We start from the raw sequence: 17,421 nt of genomic DNA, 5'->3' as shown, positions 1-17,421 counted from the left end.
AACAAAACATTTCACATTTATTCAAAGTATATTGTATCATCCATATTGACATTTTCTAAGAGTGGAATATTTATATTGTTGGACAAAAGAAACCACAAATGCATAATGGAGATGTAAAAATGAACAATGTGAAGAATACATATAATTTACTCAGGAAAGAATTTTATACTATGTATGTATCATATTTCCAATACGTAAAAATATAATTTTTATGAAGCTCTTTCACAAAATCATAAAATAAAATCCACATTATTATTTTAATAACAATATTAGCATAGTGATTATTTTTCAAGAGTTATGTTATTATATTTCTTAAGTCCAATCATTCATAAAATAAGTATTTTAAAATAAATAATCAATTTAAATAAAATTAATAATTGTGACTATGAATTTAATTACTGACCTCTGAAATGAACTAAACAACAATTAGAACATGGTCAAGCAAAGAATGTCGAGAAGCCTCCAACAGATTTGAGAGCTCAAGCCCCAACCAGCGCCACATTCCAACACCTGGTTTGAGGACGTGAGGAGGAGCACGGCCCAAAAGAGAGAGAGAGAGAGAGAGAGAGAGAGAGAGGATGTGGATCGAGGTACCGGGACGTGGAAGAGGCACGTCGAATGGGCTTAACAGACAACGCAGCGTAGGGGTATGCACTATCAATGAGGCCATCCATCGCCAAAGCCCCTCACCTCCCAACGCCATAGCCTAAGCCATCTCGCAGCGCATCGCAGCGAGGCGAAGCGGAGGGAACGGAACGGAAGGGCAGGGCAGAGCAGAGCAGGAAGAAGGGATCCGATAGTCGCATGCAGCAGCTCCCACACAACATCGAAAGCAGGGGAGGGAGGGAGGAATTGAAGTTGGGCAGCTACTTCGATTGAGGCAACCTTAGTTGGGTTTGATCGGGAGTTCCATTCCTTCACATGGCGCCAGATCCCATGGAAAACCGTGGAGCTCAAGGGGAGCGCATGGACCACGACGATGTGCCGCCGACGAGCAAGAAGGACGCTGCCATGGGCGCCTCAAAGAAGAAAAAGGACGAGAAGAAGAAGGACGATGACTTGGTGAGTGGGGCTGGCTGGTTAATTCCTGGTCGGTTCTTCGATTTGTGGGTTTTTGTAGTTTTCGTGTTTTTGTGACGTGGGTCGCATGGGGATTGTGGTCTGTTTGCTTTCGATGGCGGTGCGTTTGTTGAGCGGAGAGGAGGCTGGCTGTGAGCGAGTTTAGGTGGTGCATACTTTTGACCACGAACTGTGCTGAAACCCTACATTTGATCGGGAGTGATGAGATGCGGTAGGAACTGGAATTGGGTAGAGTTTTGAATGATTGTTCAGCTCGAGGTGATGAAATTGTAGCAGTTCTTGGAGGTCCTGTAGTTAATGAGGCATTTTTGGCGGGGAGGACATGGTAGTGAGACATTTTCAGCTTTTTTATTACCTATTTAGGTTTCGAGGGAGTGTGTGTATATTGATTAGGTCAATAGTTTTTTGTGTTTGGAAAACCCTAGAGTGGTTTAATACTTGTTTGGTATTCTGACTTAAGGCAGATATAAGTTAAGAACGGATTTTCAATTGAGTATTGTGCATTATGTTATGTGGTGATGACGGCGGCTTTTGACATTGTTTCAGCAGTTAACGTGCATTGGATTATAACTCTTCTTCGATGTGGGCGACGCTGAATGCCGTTAATTCAAGCTTGTTACAGCTCAAAACTAATTTCAATTCTCGTTACGAATGAATTTTTTTTGCAGTCTGAGGAAGATCTTGCTCTTAAGCAGCAGTTGGAACTATATGTGGAAAGAGCTCAGGATGCTGAGGAGGGGATCCAAAGAGCAGCTTTGGAAGCTATGAGGTACTAGCTACAGGAATCAGAATATGTCGAGTTTGTTCTTTTCTGTGTTTTATATTATCCTTATTTTGTAATGAAAATGTGTGAACGTCTTTTCTTTTTCCTTTAACGCAGTATCCAGTTACCGCGTTCTTTCTTCAACAAGAGGTAGCATTGTAGCCACGAATGGAGCTTGCTCGTGAATGCTATTTGGTTGTGTGAGTTAGACAGAGTCTTACAGTGTAGGATTCTTTTTTTCAGGAAAGAAATCAGGACAGCTACAAGCTCCATGACTTCCGTTCCCAAGCCACTTAAATTCCTCAGACCTCACTACAAGACCTTGAAGACACACTATGAAGTAATGCCAGAATCTGAACTTAAGGTAAGTTTCTACACCTTGTACAAGTGACAAACGTGCAATTGGTTGACTTGCATGCACCTTCGCATCACTTTCTTTGCTTTCTTTCATTCAGAGTTTTCTACATGGAGTTGTCCAACCGACATGTTTTTGCTGAATGTACTTTTTTGTTCGCAGAGGTTCATGGCGGATATTATATCCGTTCTTGCCCTTACTATGTCTGAGGAGGGCGACAGAGTAAGTGCTTCGCTTGACACGAGTTGCATTTAAGTTCACCCTATATTTTAATTTGTGTTCAAGTAAACTTTGTCAAATGGTTGGTGTGACCTGATTGTTTGATCTTCACGATTATACGTGCAGGAAAGCTTGCGCTACAGATTGCAGGGTACGGTTGGAGACATTGGTTCTTGGGGCCACGAGTATGTCAGGTATGTTCAAATCAGCTCGTCACACCGAACTCATTATTGGCATATATAGTGAATGTCAACTACTGTGCCGATTCATCAACTTTAGGTTCGGCTGTGTAGGGTTTAGTCCTTATTTTTATAAAACTTTCTGTTTTGGAAAGAGACTAGTTCATTTTTGGGTGATTCACACTTTTCTGTTCTGCAGAAACTTAGCTGGAGAAATAGGTAATGAGTTTCAACAACGTCAGGTATTTATCGTGGCGCAACATGTCTTATTATTCATGTCAAACTACGCTAGTGCTTAGGTTGAAATCGTTTGTTCATATAGGAATTCTTGAGATTCTCTTTTCGTATCGTCGTCGGTTCTTCTTCTTCTTTCTTCCTACAGTTCACAACTTTATTTTTTGTTGCGCTGAAAGCCTTGTTTGGGAATCTTGCAGGCTGCTGACCAACCTGTGGATGATCTCATGGATTTGGTTAAGCAGATTGTCCCTTTCCACGTGAAGGTAAATTATGGGATTAGCAGTTGCACTTCGGTGTTTGAAATAGTTGATTTTTCCAGCCTCTGATTTGCAGGAGCAGTGCATGCCCCGCTGTTTTAGTTTGTTTGGATAAGTTACGTTAATGTTTGACAAGGTGTTGGTGATTTTCTCTGCAGCATAATGCAGAACCTGAAGCAGTGGATCTTCTAATGGAGGTGTGTAGTAAAAACTTTGACAATTTGACCAATTTAAACCTGTAATAGGCAGCATTTTTTAAAGCCTAGGTTGGTTCAAGTTCATCGTAAGAGTTGGAAATTCTGCTTGTTCTCGGTGCAAGTAATGCTTTTTGTGTAATTTCATTGCGCATGGTGATTGAGGGGTGTCTTAAATGGTCATGGGCTATTGTGCACAGGTGGAAATGCTTGATATGCTCATGGAACACATTGATAAAGCAAACCATAAGCGTACGTGTTCTTATTTAACCAGTTTTGCCAGGTACAAGCTTTTTCATATCGAACACTTCATGTATTTACTTTATTTACGTTTTCATTGTCTTGTTCCCTTAATAGATGAATTATTATACCAAGAGTATGATCTAGTCTTCGATGAAATGTAAGCTGCAGAAATTGTGTCTTCTCAGTTACCACTCATGTGGATAGAATGTGTTCTTTGGATACACGTTTTGGATATCTCTTTATGGGATTTTAATAAACCAATACGTATATGGTGGTGCAGTTATGTACCAGAACCAGATGACATGGCCGTTTTAAAAATCGCTTATAAGTTATATTGCAAGTTCAGCAAATATCCAGAGGCGTTGCGAGTTGCTTTAAGAATGGGAAATACACAGGTATGTCGTTAAAAGATGATTATGTGCTTTTGGACTTTCGTGGAGTGAAGGTTTTTGAATTATAGCTACTCACATCGTGGCTCATTAAGTTGCTACAAGCCTGAGTAAGCATATCTTTTTCTATTTGTTGGATGTGGCAATTGCTGATGTTTGTGTTGGTGGTTCGCTTCAGTACGTAAAGCAAACGCTTGCTGAATGCAAAGATCCATTGGAAAAACAGCAGCTGTGCTACATTTTGGGCAGACAGGTGAGCGTCTGATTGTACTCATGTCGCAATCTTTTCCATTTTTTTGTTTTTGACATTTAGTTTAAGAATGTTTTTCTAACGTGATTTTTACATTAATTGAATTCTCTTCTCTGTGCTGAAGAGTATTGTGTTCATTCTCAGTGGAGAGCTTTCAATTTCCTGGTTTTTATCGTATCTCATTTTGTGCTGATTTGATTCAGGGCGTCTCCATGGAGCTTGACGATGAAATGATAGATAATGACGAGCAGCGGGAACTACTTCAAGAGCTAATCAGCAACAGCAAATTGAGCGAGGGCTATCTTACTCTAGCTCGCGATCTTGACGTCATGGAACCTAAAACCCCGGATGACCTATATAAGGTTCGCAGACATCCTGTGATAATTATGTTTACCTTAGTTTATTATGCTTGAGTTTGACTACCTAACGTTTGAGTATAGCTATAAATTAGTCTAAACATAAGCTGTTACGTGCTCACTATGACTCAAGTTTTGCAAATAAATCTTTAAGGTCGTCTATTTTAGGTTTGAGGCTAAACGTGTCGTGAATTAATTGTTACTTCTAGAATTTGGTTAGCATACAGTTGTTGCGGTCTAATTATTTCTTTATGCAGACTATTGTTGATAGAACATGATCTTATACTTTCTGTTTGTACTTATATCATGTTTTGGTGCTTGTCTCAGGCTCATTTAGTGGATGGTCGTGCCAGTGCAGGAGCTAGCGTAGACTCTGCTCGTCAAAACCTGGCTGCCACTTTTGTCAATGGATTTGTGAATGCTGGCTTTGGCGTGGTATGCTGTTGAATATTTTCTTTGTCTTGTGCTACTTTTCGTGCAAGCATGGTTTATGCAGTACTGCTTTTATTTAAAGACTACCAAGTGTTACACTTCATGCATGGACATCGCTGTCATGTACGTTTTTTGTGAATTAATCTTCTTATGTCGTGATGTAGGATAAGTTAATGACTGCTCCAGCTACAGACTCATCAGGAGGTAATGCTGGTGGATGGCTATTCAAGAACAAGGAGCATGGAAAAGCCAGTGCTGCAGCAAGTTTGGTAACGCTCTAGATTCCACTCTGCTTATTTTGAGTTTTTGATAATCAAGCTACTCATCGTATACGTCGATACATTTTTATTTTATAACATTTATATCTGCTTGGATGTGTCTTATCAGGGGCTTATAATGTTATGGGATGTTGATGGAGGTCTTCCATTAGTTGACAAGTATCTGTACAGCCAAGACAATCATGTTGTAGCCGGAGCTCTTCTTGCTGTGGGCATTATCAATTGTGGTGTTCGCAATGAGTGTGACCCGGTAGACCTCACACTCGCTAACTTATTTTTTACATATGTTATGGATAATTTAAGAATTTGCTGGTGTTGAGAATCGCGACAATGGTTTTCATAACCAAGCCGAATATAGAAATTAACTTCTTTTATTTTGTTTTATTTTATTTTTTGCCTCTTGGTGAGCATGTCTGATTCCACGTTAAGAGGACCATGATTTTTTTATCCAACCGCATTTGCATACCTTTCTAATTGGGACACTTGGTGGTGACAGGCTTATGCTCTTTTGTATGACTCTGCCAACAAGGATGATGTTACAGTTCGCATTGGAGCAATCATGGGTCTTGGGTTGGCGTATGCTGGATCGCAAAAGGAGGAGGTTAGAAAGTTTGTTTACTTTATGTTTTTTCGTGCCTGGCTTTTCGTTAGTTTCGTATGTTTTTCCTAATCTAGAATGTGCAATACTTAATGCATTGTGTTGGTACCGTTCTTATTCAGGTGTTGGAACTACTTACTCCAATAGTGCAAGACTCGAAGGTTGGAATTGATCTAGCAGGGTTCGCTGCTGTCGCTTTAGGCCTTGTCTATGTTGGCTCTTGTAATGAGGATGTTGCACAATCTATTGTACTTGCCTTGATGGACCGTAGCGAGGCTGAACTTGGAGAACCTTTAGCCCGCTTTCTATGTCTTGGTCTTGGTCTTCTCTACCTTGGGAAGCAGGTACTTCTTTTGCTACCTCTCTAATTTGTTCTTGAAACACACGTAGCTCAGCTCCATTGTAGATTTAAGATGGATACTGTAGATTTTAATTTTGTTCTGAACTTTTGAAGACCACAATTTCTGTCCATTAAAGAAAACTTGAAATTGGAGTTCTCTCATTATTGCTATGACTGATGTTTGTGTTGCTAAAGTTAACGTTTTATTTGATTGAATGTGTGCTATGTTTGGAATTCTTCAAATATAGACCGAGTCTCTAATGAAATATTCTTTTGGTGCTCAGGAAGCTGCGGATGCAACCATGGAGGTGGCCAAGACTTTGAATGAGAAAATTTCCAAGTATTGTCTTGTTACCATAGAAACTTGTGCGTACGCAGGCACTGGCAATGTTCTTAAGGTAGCAATATCTCCACTTTCCGTGTTTGCTATTTCCACATGCTTTCGTGCGAATTTCTGTACAATTTGGTGTAAATATTATAAAAAGAAAAAGAAAAGAAGTAGTTAGTTCCTACAAATGTGATCTGTTCTGAAGAGTTTTGTTTTGAATGCAGGTACAAGCTCTGCTTAGCATGTGCGGCGATCATTTAGAGAAGGGTGACAATCATCAGGCCCCTGCTGTTTTGGGTATTGCTTTGGTAGCAATGGCTGAAGAGTTGGGTTGTGAAATGGCCATTCGATCCTTGGAACATCTTCTCCAGTATGGTGAACAGAACATTCGACGAGCAGTACCGCTTGCACTTGGGATCCTATCCATCTCTAACCCTAAGGTAAATATATCTGAAAATTCTATGCTTGTAATCAAGCAGTTTTAAGGTGGTACTTACTATTGTTTTCACATTCGGTTTGCAAAAGGATTTCATATGTTTCCTTGTGTTTTAGTTTCCTTTTCTCAGTAAATTCTTTAACTGCAACTTCAGTGGGGGGGGGGGGGGGGTGGGCATATTGATATGTTGATCTTTTAATTTTTGGTTGCAGATAAGTGTGATGGATACACTGAGCCGTCTCACCCACGACAGTGATTCTGAAGTAGCTATGGTATTTTTCTTTGTGGTTCCTCCATCATATTCTTTGTTGGCATTGTTGCACAAGTTCAGACTCATTCTTTACTGTAATTGATACCTGTAAATCTATTGTAGTCAATAACACCATATACTGTGGACTGACGTAACAATTTATTTATGTTACAGTCGGCAACGGTTTCTTTGGGACTTATTGGAGCTGGGACTAATAATGCCCGAATTGCTGGCATGCTTCGCAACCTTTCTAGCTACTATTACAAGGACCCAAGCCTTCTATTCTGTGTACGCCTCTACCCTTTCTGCATTCTGCTCTTAATTTTTTCATTCCTGCAGAATAACTTTCTTTTTGAGACTACTATTCCTTACATATTAATGTCGTTGCAGGTCAGGATTGCTCAAGGACTTGTCCACATGGGGAAGGGACTGTTGACGCTTAACCCTTACCATTCAGATCGCTTTCTACTGTCAAAGTAAGCGTACCAAGCTTCTTGGCCCAGGGTATTCTGTTTCAAGCAATGTCCTAAAGCATAGGGGGTCAATATTGATGTTTTGTAATGTCTACAAGAATTGGCTCTTTAGATTGTGGTAAGCGTATTTATAAATTGATCCTTGTAGCGAGAGATTGTGCTATTTCTTTTCGACAAGTTGACCACGAGTCTGATAGCATGTGTTCTGGAGTACAGTGTGGCATTGGCAGGACTGATCACATTCTTGCATGCAAGCTTCGACATGAAAACTTTTGTTCTTGGCAAATTCCATTACGTTCTCTATTTCCTTGTTCTGGCCATGCAGGTAAAACCTCAATTTAATTTTTTGCACAGTGACTATTTCAAACGTAAACGTTGCAGATAGCTGCTTGTGTAATTTCAATATTTTTCTATTAGATTGCTCCAGAGATTCTTGCTTATGCTGGTCTTTGCATCATGTGTGGGTTTCACTAAAATTGTTCATTTTTGCGATGATAGCCTCGGATGCTGATAACTCTAGATGAGAATCTCAAACCTCTACCTGTACCTGTACGAGTCGGCCAAGCTGTTGATGTAGTTGGTCAAGCGGGTCGTCCTAAGACCATCACTGGCTTCCAGACACACACTACTCCTGTTATTTTGGCTACTGGTGACCGTGCAGAGCTGGCCACTGACAAGTACGTTCCCTCAGTACTGCATCTGATTAATTTCATTGCATGGTTGTGTCTGGAATGAATTTCTGACCTGCATCTTTGATGGACATTTTGCAGGTACCTTCCTTTGTCATCGGTGTTAGAAGGATTTGTTATTTTGAAGCTCAACCCGGATTATGAGGATGATCATTTGAGTTAAATTTGTAGAAATTGACGTTCTTGATTCCATGCTTATAACCTCATATTTTCAAACCAATCCACTACTCAACGGTCTTTGAAATTTTTTCTCCTCATTGGTTCATAATTCTTTTGTTCGATTTAGTGTACGTTAATTATAATTTTTCTTTGAGTCTGTTGTGGCTGCCTTGGGGTTCTGCTTTGCTATAATGTTAAAACATGCCCTGAGCTTGAGCATGTGGTATTCACTCATTCAGGCCTTTTGCGTGCTAGTTGGGGTTGACTTAAAGCTTGAAAATCCAATAACTCAGTTCAAGTCATGTATATTTTTGGGAAATGGAAGGTTGATGGGTCACATAGAGTCTCAGCAATCAATGCTTGTCCCATAAACAACTTTGTTTGTTATGGGGAGGTCGGTCCTCGGGAAGAGAGGGGATGAGGAAATCATCACGGTGTGAAAGGAAGTTCTAGGAACATTCAACTAAAGAAAAATAAACAAGCTAGAGGTTAATGAAGTGCCGCCTCAATTGTAATAATTTGTGTGAAGGATATAAGCGGAAGTAGGGGTCTGTGGTGAAAATGGAGTGAGCGGATTGTGTGGCATTGGTCTCCTCATCTTGTAGAATTAGATATGAATGAGGTATATGTGTACACATGTACCTAGTTTTCTTGGAGATACAAATACCTTTCAAAAAACTGCGATAATTTTGTCAACTTTGATACTTCTGTATCACCAAGTTCATTCAAATAGGTATCAATATAATTGTTGAGATCCTCAAAGAATTGGCAATAACATTGCACTTGCAACTTCTATAAACTTTGGTGGTGAAAGCATTACAAAACTTGCATTAAGAACACATGTTACACATGTAGTAGATAGTTCTTTTTGATTTGGCCATTGTAATGCATTTTTCTGTGGTTGGAGAAAAAAATGTAGCTAATGCAAAAACCATAAAATATTAGATTTAGAGATTTTTGGCATTTTGCATAATTTATGTAAGGTGTTTATATTGTTTTATATTATGTTGCTAATGCAATTGATATTTGAGCAACCATTGTAGAATATTCTATGACATTATATATTATTGGAAGAAAAGAGGAGGATCTTATCAATAGATATTATCTAAAAAATATTTATAAGATATAAGAATTTGATAGATTGTTTAGTTTTAGTTTTAGACTTGTGTGGTAAGTATTTTGTTAATAAAGAAATTTATAGCCTCCACAAATCTCAAGGACTAATTATTGTGTTTTAATATAAAGTATAAGATAAATCATAATATATGTTTTTAAAAACTTAGAAGTTCCATTGTAACTCAAAATGAGAGCTATTTAGTTCCATAATAATTAATTTAGGATATAAATTAATAACAATTGCATAGAAATCTTTGTCAATGTTGTCTCTAATTTGTCTCTATTCAATATGAGAATATTTTCTTTTTTTCTTTCTTTTTTTAGCTACTAATCTTCTAATTGATTAAAGGAGCCTTGAATATGTTTAAAATAAGTTTGTAGGATTAACATATAGAGCTTGATGGATTGCTTGTAATAGGCCTTGAAATTTTATATGTCTTTTAGTATGCAAAAGAGATTTTTCTTTGTAAAAATACTTAAAATTCTATAAAGATTCTTGTAGAATAGATGAAAGAACCCCTCTTATAAGTTTGAGAATATTTTTTACTAACTTTTTTTAATATTTGATAATTATTTTTAAAAAATATATCTATTTTTAACTTAGAAGATTTGAGTTTGGACTTTTAAAGATGAATAATAAATTTAGTTGAAAATTGATTCAAGACAGTAGTATCATCTAATATTTGGTACTTATAAACTTAATTTTTTTTTACAAAAGTCCACAAATAGCTTGTAATCTCAATTGCACATCTGCCACAAGAGCTCTTTCTAAGCTAGCTATTGACAACTTAACATGGCGGAAAGCTAGAAATGTTTTTAAGTAGATGCCTTCTATTTCTTGGAATTTTTTTAAAGCATCTTTGTTATGTATTTTTTTAATTCTTATAATGATACATGACTTCCATGACATTACTATTGGACCCACTTGTGGAATTTTTTGTATTGAGTATTCCCAAAGTCTAGCAAATAATACAATAGGAAGGCTCTAAGAGACATACATTCTACATTGTTTACAATCCATAGTAAGAATAATAAAGTTGGAGTTAAGAAGCCAATACATCTTATGTTTATCTTGGCCATTGGTCATATTTTCTTCAATTGTTATATATCTAAGATTTTTAAGTAAGATAAATAATTGGTTGCAATTACCTATTCTACCTCCTTAATAATTATTTATAGAATCAAAACTTGTTGTTTTTTGAACTTTGAATAAGACTATGAGTTTAAAGAAAGCATAGTAGTGTTTGAAAGAATGGTAGTTTTTTAATTTATTTAATAAAATATTAAATTCAATTAAATCTTTTTTCTTATTTTTTTTATGATGAATACATGCAAATACTTTTGAATTATTTTTATTAGAATTTTGAACTTTAATAGATGGGCTAGATGATATATTGTAGATGAATTTTAAATTATTCAATTGAAAACTCGTGATAGTAGAGTTAAAAATATTTCTAATTTTTTGCTTGTCATGGTCTCTTTGGATTTTGATTAAGCCTTAGAGAGAGAAATATATTTGCAAATTTAGTAATTTTTTTCCAAAATAAATTAGCATTGAATTAAAAAAATTTAAATAGTCGAGTTGATACAAATATATTTTTTAATATTTGTTACTAGATTTTAGACATAAAATTTTAATTCTTAGCTTGCAACTAAGTCTAATTCAATACAAATTTAGATTTTAAAGATTTTCTATTATTTCTTCCATGAACTAATACTTTAATAAGTCTTCTGAAAATTTGAGGAGCTATGGCAATATATTTATCTAAAATATTTTTAATAACATTCTACATAAGTATATTAAATGAGTCAAAATACAAGATGCCTTAAGGATTCTAAAGCGCTCTTGAATTGAATGTTAGATTCTATGATTGGAACGTGGAAATGCCAATCTTTAATTTATATAACAAGAAGATCAAAGTATGCTAAGATATCTCTTTAAATTTAATTTTCAATTAGAAACAACCTATATTGAGATTCTTTTAAATAGCAAATGTATTAACAATCTCAAATTCTAGATTTTCTTCTAAATTTTAAATTAAAAAACTTCTTATTTATTACCAACAAAGTATGTAATAATGTCTCAATTCATCTTAATTTTATAAGATTTATTGCAAATTAAAAGATCCAAATATTTTTTTAAGAAACTAAAAGGTAAAGTCTTGCTTGGGATCCATTAGATAGGATGCAACTAACTATCAAGCTGAGAAAGATCAAAGGTATTGACAATGGCACACTCTTTTGTGAGGTCCATAGGAAGCTTAAATCATATAACTTTTATACTCATATTTTTTCTAGTATATTCTACTCATGAGCTTTCTTAGTTTTTAAAAATATTTTTGGTATATAATACCATCTTTTCTTGTATTGGCAACAATTTTTTTTAAAAACCTCTAAAAAGATAAAAAGATAAAAATAAAAAATAATTCATAAGAAAATGTATCAATCTCTCCTAATGTAAAACAAATATTTTTGTTTGCATTGTGAGGTGTGGCCTATACCATGCCTACAACAATGCATGGGAAATTTTAACAATTTGAATCTAACTATGAGCTCCATAGCATGCAATTGTGTATAAATAAGTAAGCAATTTCAATTTAATTGCACAAAATTCCTAACTTATTTGATTTTAAAGACTTGCAAATGACTATTATAGTAAAAATCACTAAAATGATTGATACTAGAAGATTGAAAATGATTATTTTAAATCAATTTCTAATTATGTTTAAATATTTTTATTTTATAGATATATATTAAGAAGAAATAAAAAATTTGTAACAATATCTAAAGATAATAATTATCTTTTTTATTTTAAAAACTATATTTATAATATTTTATAAAAAACCTAAGATCTAAATATTTATAATTTTTTTCAGAAATAATTTAATTCTAAGTTATAAGTAAATTATAAGTAAAAATATTATAAGCAAATTATAAGTAAAAAACTTTACTTCAAACCAATTGCAAATCAACTCATTTTTATTTCATTGTATTTTCTTCTTCTAAAAGTTTTACATGCTTTTAAATACTATAGAAGATATGAAATTTGCAGCAATATTATTTATTGCATTGAATTGAACGTGTATGATTTGGTTGCACCATAGTTCTTTAATCTTATCTAATAGAAAATGACAAAAAACACATAATTGTAAACGAATTAGTTAGAGACAATTTAAGCTTTTTTTCTTTGTTTTTTTTTTTTCCACAACTATTCTTCTTAGCCTTTGTTAGAAGCTATTTTGCTCTTTTGATTTTGATTTATTTAAGGATTGTGTGATTCTATTACAACAACCAGAAGAAGAAGGAGAAATATATATATATATATATATATATATATATTTTATACAATCCTTAAATATAAAGCTCACTAAAAGTTCATTAATCATGTATAATACATAATATATTAAGAAATACATCAAATGTAACTCTAGATTTCCATCCTCTGACCTACTTAGCTTACTTTTGCAATGATGTAGCAACAAGTTTCTTGCTTGGAAAATTATCTTCTACCCTTTCCAAAATTATAGTTCTGGAGAAAAATACATATGCATATTTGTCTATATTGGGTTGATTTCCTAAGTTGTTTCCTTACCCCAATAGCTTGCTCTTACCTTTGGTGCACTTAAAATGTTAACAAGAAACAAGAGAAATAAAACAAAAAGTCTTATACAAAAAAACGAAGTAACCAATAGACATTATAACCAGTGTTTATTGCCAATTAGAGAGCACACCTCAATAACAGAAATCAAAACATATTTTCTGAACACTGAAAAGTACGAACCGAAATCCACATTTGCTGAACATCCCGATCATTGCATGGTAGCTCAAGGCATTATTAATTTGTCGTGAGTTATAGGACTCACAGAGTAGTCACACTGTAAGATATAAGCAAATCCTTCATTAAAATAACCGTAGTTATATAACTAAACCCTGAGGGCAAAACCTCCAAAGACAATCCTGAAGATACGTGACAGACAGTTACAAGACACGAGCAAAGAACATGGGGTATTCCCAAGACAACTTCGTCCCTTTTGAGCCCATGAGAAGCCCACCTTTGCATTGGCCAACCAATGAGTTTAATTATGAAAGTAAAGACAATACCAACACCGACATAACTCACTGGACCAGTGAGTTCAATCGGAAGGCATTGACACAGATGCTCCAAAAAAATTTACTACCGTATTTTCAGTTTTGTAAATTTACAAGGGTTCCCAATACTTCGAGTCGATTGATAACCTAGGGCTGTCTTGGAGAGGGGGAATTCATAGTTCTCCATGGAACGCAGGGTGGACATTGTCAAACACCGCCACAACTATTAAGAGGTTTCCAAAGGATTCTTGATGGACAGAACAAGGCCTGAAGTTGGCTGCAGGCTACGATGCAGTGTGCAGAACTCTTGATACAGGTGCTCCAGTTTGCTTGACAGCATTATCCGTCGCAGTCGTGGTTGATGTCCCAACTTTTATGTATTTAACACTCGCTCTGCACGCCGATATACCAGTATCAGAGTCCATCCCCTTCAATATGCTCCACACTTTCTTAGCTATCAGACTTAAAAGTAAATAAAGAGATTGATTCGTGATCTCTTTTTCAACCAAACAATGCAGCATCTAAAATGCAGCCACAGATGCTTCATCTCCCAATATTTCTGCAATCAAGGATCTTAAAAGCAATGCGGTTTTAGAATCTGTAAGATGTCAATGGACAAGGCGCTTGAGCATGGGTGTGGAAAAGGGGGAAAAGGGGGACAAGGCTCACTCGCTGAGCATTGGTGAAGCAGGATCATCTTCTGGGTCGATGTCCTCGGGATGAGTAGCAACTACCACCGTCCTTAGGCGGCTGGGTCGAGCAGCTCCAGTCCTCGAAATGCACCCTGCTTGTGGAACTTGGAGACCGTTGGCCCATGGAGCGATCACTCCAATATTTCCGGAATTTTCATTGGCAGGTAGACTTGTAGAGCTGGAAGCTTTGGTGGCGGACGTAGGAAACGTTCGGCGACCATCCCAATGTTTCTGGGTTGTCCTGTGAAGACGGCAGCGGAAGGAGCCAACATGTTTTGTCGGTGCACACAGGCAGGTAGTCTTTACCACCAAGGATGTTTCTTTAGATATTAAAGTGGCGGATGAAATAGCTTTGTCAGAATAAAATGATCGTTTCCCTCTCGATGGTACCGTGTTAGGATTAGAAGCAGAGCTAGATTCCTGGTCCGAGGAAGCGGAGTTCAATGTCCTGGACATTAGCACGCCCTTCAGTAACTTAGATGCATGGATTTTGGTGCTCCACTTTGGGGTCTTGGTGTACAAACTAGAACAAACCGTCACATCAGAGTGTGGTTCCAGGCTGTGAAGCTCGGATGCCGTCATTAGTGATGAAGCGATCAATCGTCAACGTTGTTGTGGTGGTGTAGCGTCTTCAAGTGACACCACTCCAGTATTCCGATGTGAGAGGTGATGTGTTTATTCGGCTGAGATGCCAAATACGGCCGCACTCCAGAAACAACGTGCGTTCAAGCTGCAAATCAAAACATTCCAGGGAGAAACAATCAGTACCATGCCTGAACACTTCCTCAACGCAAGGAAAACTATTGAAAAGCTTCAAAACAAGTAAATGCATAATACCCCACAGCGGCGAAACCTGGAAATAAAAAACGATTGCTAGGCAGGCATCAAGCGGGAACTTAAGTACCGCAAGAAACAACAATATGAAACTTGGAGGAGAACCAAATTTCTTCAGGAGTGAGATGTTGAGCACCAATCAGAAGCTCAAACTGACCATACTCAGAGACGTACTGCAAAATCAAACTTAAAAGAATCCCACAAAATGACTTAAAAATCCTGGGGATTGTACGCGGATTTTTTTATGAGTAAGGGTAACACGGGTTCACTTCAGGTGGTGGCAGAAACATCTCTGGAGATGGTGAGATATCCACATCGTCAGAGATAGACATCTTGAGTCGTCTTATGTGTGACATCGATGCTTGTATGAATCCACCCAAAGGTGGATGACTATCGTAAGAAACTGAAGAGAGTTGAAACGAAAAGGATCCTGTTCGCGGTTGATCATGGGCGTGCACATAAAGAGACACTAGGTCAATTCTTTAAGAACTTTAGGACACTGAAAGAGACTTGCGGCCATTTCTTTGATGAGGATAAGTCACATACACAATTAGGGAGTGCATAATTACGATTCTTAAGAAGTTAAAAGATCCTTGGTCTTTTAAACACGGAAGAACCCATTTCTCGTATCTCCAAGACAATTCCAATAAGAACTGGAAAAGAAAGATTCTACATGTAAATTACAAGCCGTACGAGTCCAATCCTCTGCATGGGCAGAAATTCTCTTCTCAACGTCACTAATTATCATGATTATCTACGAGCTGAACGAGCAGGCCTTTTGCATGATAATATTTTCAGTTACAATCGAACTGCACAACATTTAAGACCAACATCCTCCCTCGAAGAACATGACGAAGATACCACCAACACAAAACAAACGCATAGTCTCCAGCAACAGATCAACTCTAAAGATCAACTCTAAAGATCCTCAGTCACGCAGATACACACCCGATCACTATACACCTCAACCCAACATAACCAAGATCAACTCCCCAAAGAAAAAAACACATCATCTAACGGACCTTCAGAACCACATGACAACTACAAATTCAGCGAGACCGCCCAATGGTATGCGAAATACCAGAGCGGGTCAACTCCGCTGCATGCACTCTCCGGGCGAACGACGAACGCCCAACGACGGTGCTCGGTGGGCCGCAGGAGTGGATCCCAGCGTCAAGGAGGCAGGTGAGAGGAAAGCGGTTGGAGGAGAGGGGAGGCAGAAGGCTAACTGTCAAACGAGGCTGGAACGAGAAGGGAAGCAGAATGCATGCAGGTGGGGCGTGAGGGAGTAAGAGTGAGAGTACGAGTGAGAGTGAGAGTGGGAACCGGAGAGAAGCGGAGGATGTGAGGAGGAGTCACGGCACTTGTGGGCATGACATAACTCAAGCCTGGTGCCGCTTCGTGCACCCTTTCGCTCGCCCAGAAAACTGCCTTCCTGTCTTCCTACCTGCCCTGCTTCTTGTACGTGAGTCTTTTTGCTTGCTTGCTTGCTTGCTTCTTCGTCCTGGTGTTTCTCGCTGCTACACCCCATCATCTCCCATCTACTTCTTCATCCTCGTTAGTCCGCCTGGTTGATTCTGCCTCCCGGCTCAGCACACACACGCAGAGATTCGCAGAGGAGCGGCGTCGCGACGTCGGCAGTTAGTTATTGGGATGTCCGTCTTCTTGCTTCCTTCCTTCCTTTCTACTTCTGTCTTTTTCGCGGTTGCTTTTCAGCTTTCGGAGTTTTACTTTATGTGACTGTTCCCTTTTTCCTTTCGCTTTCAGCTTTCGTGGCTCTTCCTTTTTTGTTACCTTTCACTTTCGACATTTTCAAGGTTTGGTTTTTTTTGTTTTTACTATATTACAGTAGTTGTGAGGAAAATGGTTTGTTGTTTGTATTGAGAGCATTAAATGTAGCTAATGCTCTTCATAATATTTATTGTAGTTTACAGTGAATATTGTAGCTATAGTGTTTAGAATGTAGTAGAAAAAAACTGATTACCTCCTTCCCTTCTCTTTGTATATAAGACACAAATACATCAATATATAAGTAAAAAGATGCTTTCTCTCCTTCTATACACTCTTTTGTAAGTGTGTGTGTATACATTACTTCCAGCTATTCTTGTATCTTTTCAAACATTCTCAATATATTATCAAGACAACTACTCCTGTGCATTAATCTTGGTTCTTAAAAACTTGTGTA

The 17,421-nt window shown here is 37.3% G+C and overlaps 2 protein-coding genes across 5 annotated transcripts; one reads left to right on the top strand and one right to left on the bottom strand.

Annotated features, from left to right (window-relative positions):
• The first annotated feature begins 653 nt into the window (after positions 1 to 653).
• On the top strand, positions 654 to 8,590 carry LOC112272641 (26S proteasome non-ATPase regulatory subunit 2 homolog A). Its single transcript, XM_024500605.2, has 25 exons — positions 654 to 1,062; positions 1,749 to 1,849; positions 2,087 to 2,207; positions 2,361 to 2,420; positions 2,544 to 2,611; positions 2,796 to 2,838; positions 3,031 to 3,096; positions 3,249 to 3,287; positions 3,485 to 3,567; positions 3,808 to 3,922; positions 4,095 to 4,169; positions 4,370 to 4,528; positions 4,850 to 4,957; positions 5,119 to 5,223; positions 5,342 to 5,482; positions 5,729 to 5,833; positions 5,953 to 6,174; positions 6,455 to 6,568; positions 6,723 to 6,938; positions 7,147 to 7,206; positions 7,359 to 7,472; positions 7,575 to 7,660; positions 7,874 to 7,982; positions 8,156 to 8,334; positions 8,428 to 8,590. Exons 1-25 carry the CDS (start codon positions 922 to 924, stop codon positions 8,507 to 8,509), a joined length of 2,712 nt encoding a protein of 903 aa, XP_024356373.1. The 5' UTR covers positions 654 to 921; the 3' UTR covers positions 8,510 to 8,590.
• A 5,084-nt stretch (positions 8,591 to 13,674) lies between these two features.
• On the bottom strand, positions 13,675 to 17,173 carry LOC112295909 (uncharacterized). Of its 4 annotated transcripts, XM_073528889.2 has the most exons (4): positions 16,318 to 16,556; positions 15,506 to 15,666; positions 14,380 to 15,132; positions 13,675 to 14,103 (listed from the first exon to the last, which is right to left on the bottom strand). In XM_073528889.2, exons 3-4 carry the CDS (start codon positions 14,982 to 14,984, stop codon positions 13,995 to 13,997), a joined length of 714 nt encoding a protein of 237 aa, XP_073384990.1. In that variant the 5' UTR covers positions 14,985 to 15,132; positions 15,506 to 15,666; positions 16,318 to 16,556; the 3' UTR covers positions 13,675 to 13,994. The 4 variants fall into 4 exon arrangements, with proteins under 4 accessions (XP_073384990.1, XP_024403711.1, XP_024403710.1 ...); XM_024547943.3 differs by lacking the exons at positions 15,506 to 15,666; positions 16,318 to 16,556 and adding an exon at positions 16,563 to 17,173; XM_024547942.3 differs by lacking the exon at positions 15,506 to 15,666.
• Between the last annotated feature and the right edge of the window lie 248 nt (positions 17,174 to 17,421).

The sequence above is a fragment of the Physcomitrium patens genome, chromosome 19 (assembly GCF_059467195.1).
Source record: "Physcomitrium patens ecotype Gransden chromosome 19, ASM5946719v1, whole genome shotgun sequence".
NCBI classification, from domain to species: domain Eukaryota; kingdom Viridiplantae; phylum Streptophyta; class Bryopsida; order Funariales; family Funariaceae; genus Physcomitrium; species Physcomitrium patens.
Note: the sequence above shows the minus strand (reverse complement) of the source record. Positions and strands in the feature narration are given on the sequence as shown.

Coding starts and splice junctions, on each gene's coding strand:
- LOC112272641 (XM_024500605.2), top strand. CDS start 922: ATGGCGCCAGATCCCATGGAAAACCGTGGAGCTCAAGGGGAGCGCATG. Junction 3,923..4,094: donor TAAGAATGGGAAATACACAG/GTATGTCGTTAA, acceptor GGTTCGCTTCAG/TACGTAAAGCAAACGCTTGC. Junction 4,170..4,369: donor GCTACATTTTGGGCAGACAG/GTGAGCGTCTGA, acceptor GATTTGATTCAG/GGCGTCTCCATGGAGCTTGA.
- LOC112295909 (XM_024547943.3), bottom strand. CDS start 14,984: ATGACGGCATCCGAGCTTCACAGCCTGGAACCACACTCTGATGTGACG. Junction 14,104..14,379: donor GCTTCACCAATGCTCAGCGA/GTGAGCCTTGTC, acceptor ATCGGCGTGCAG/AGCGAGTGTTAAATACATAA.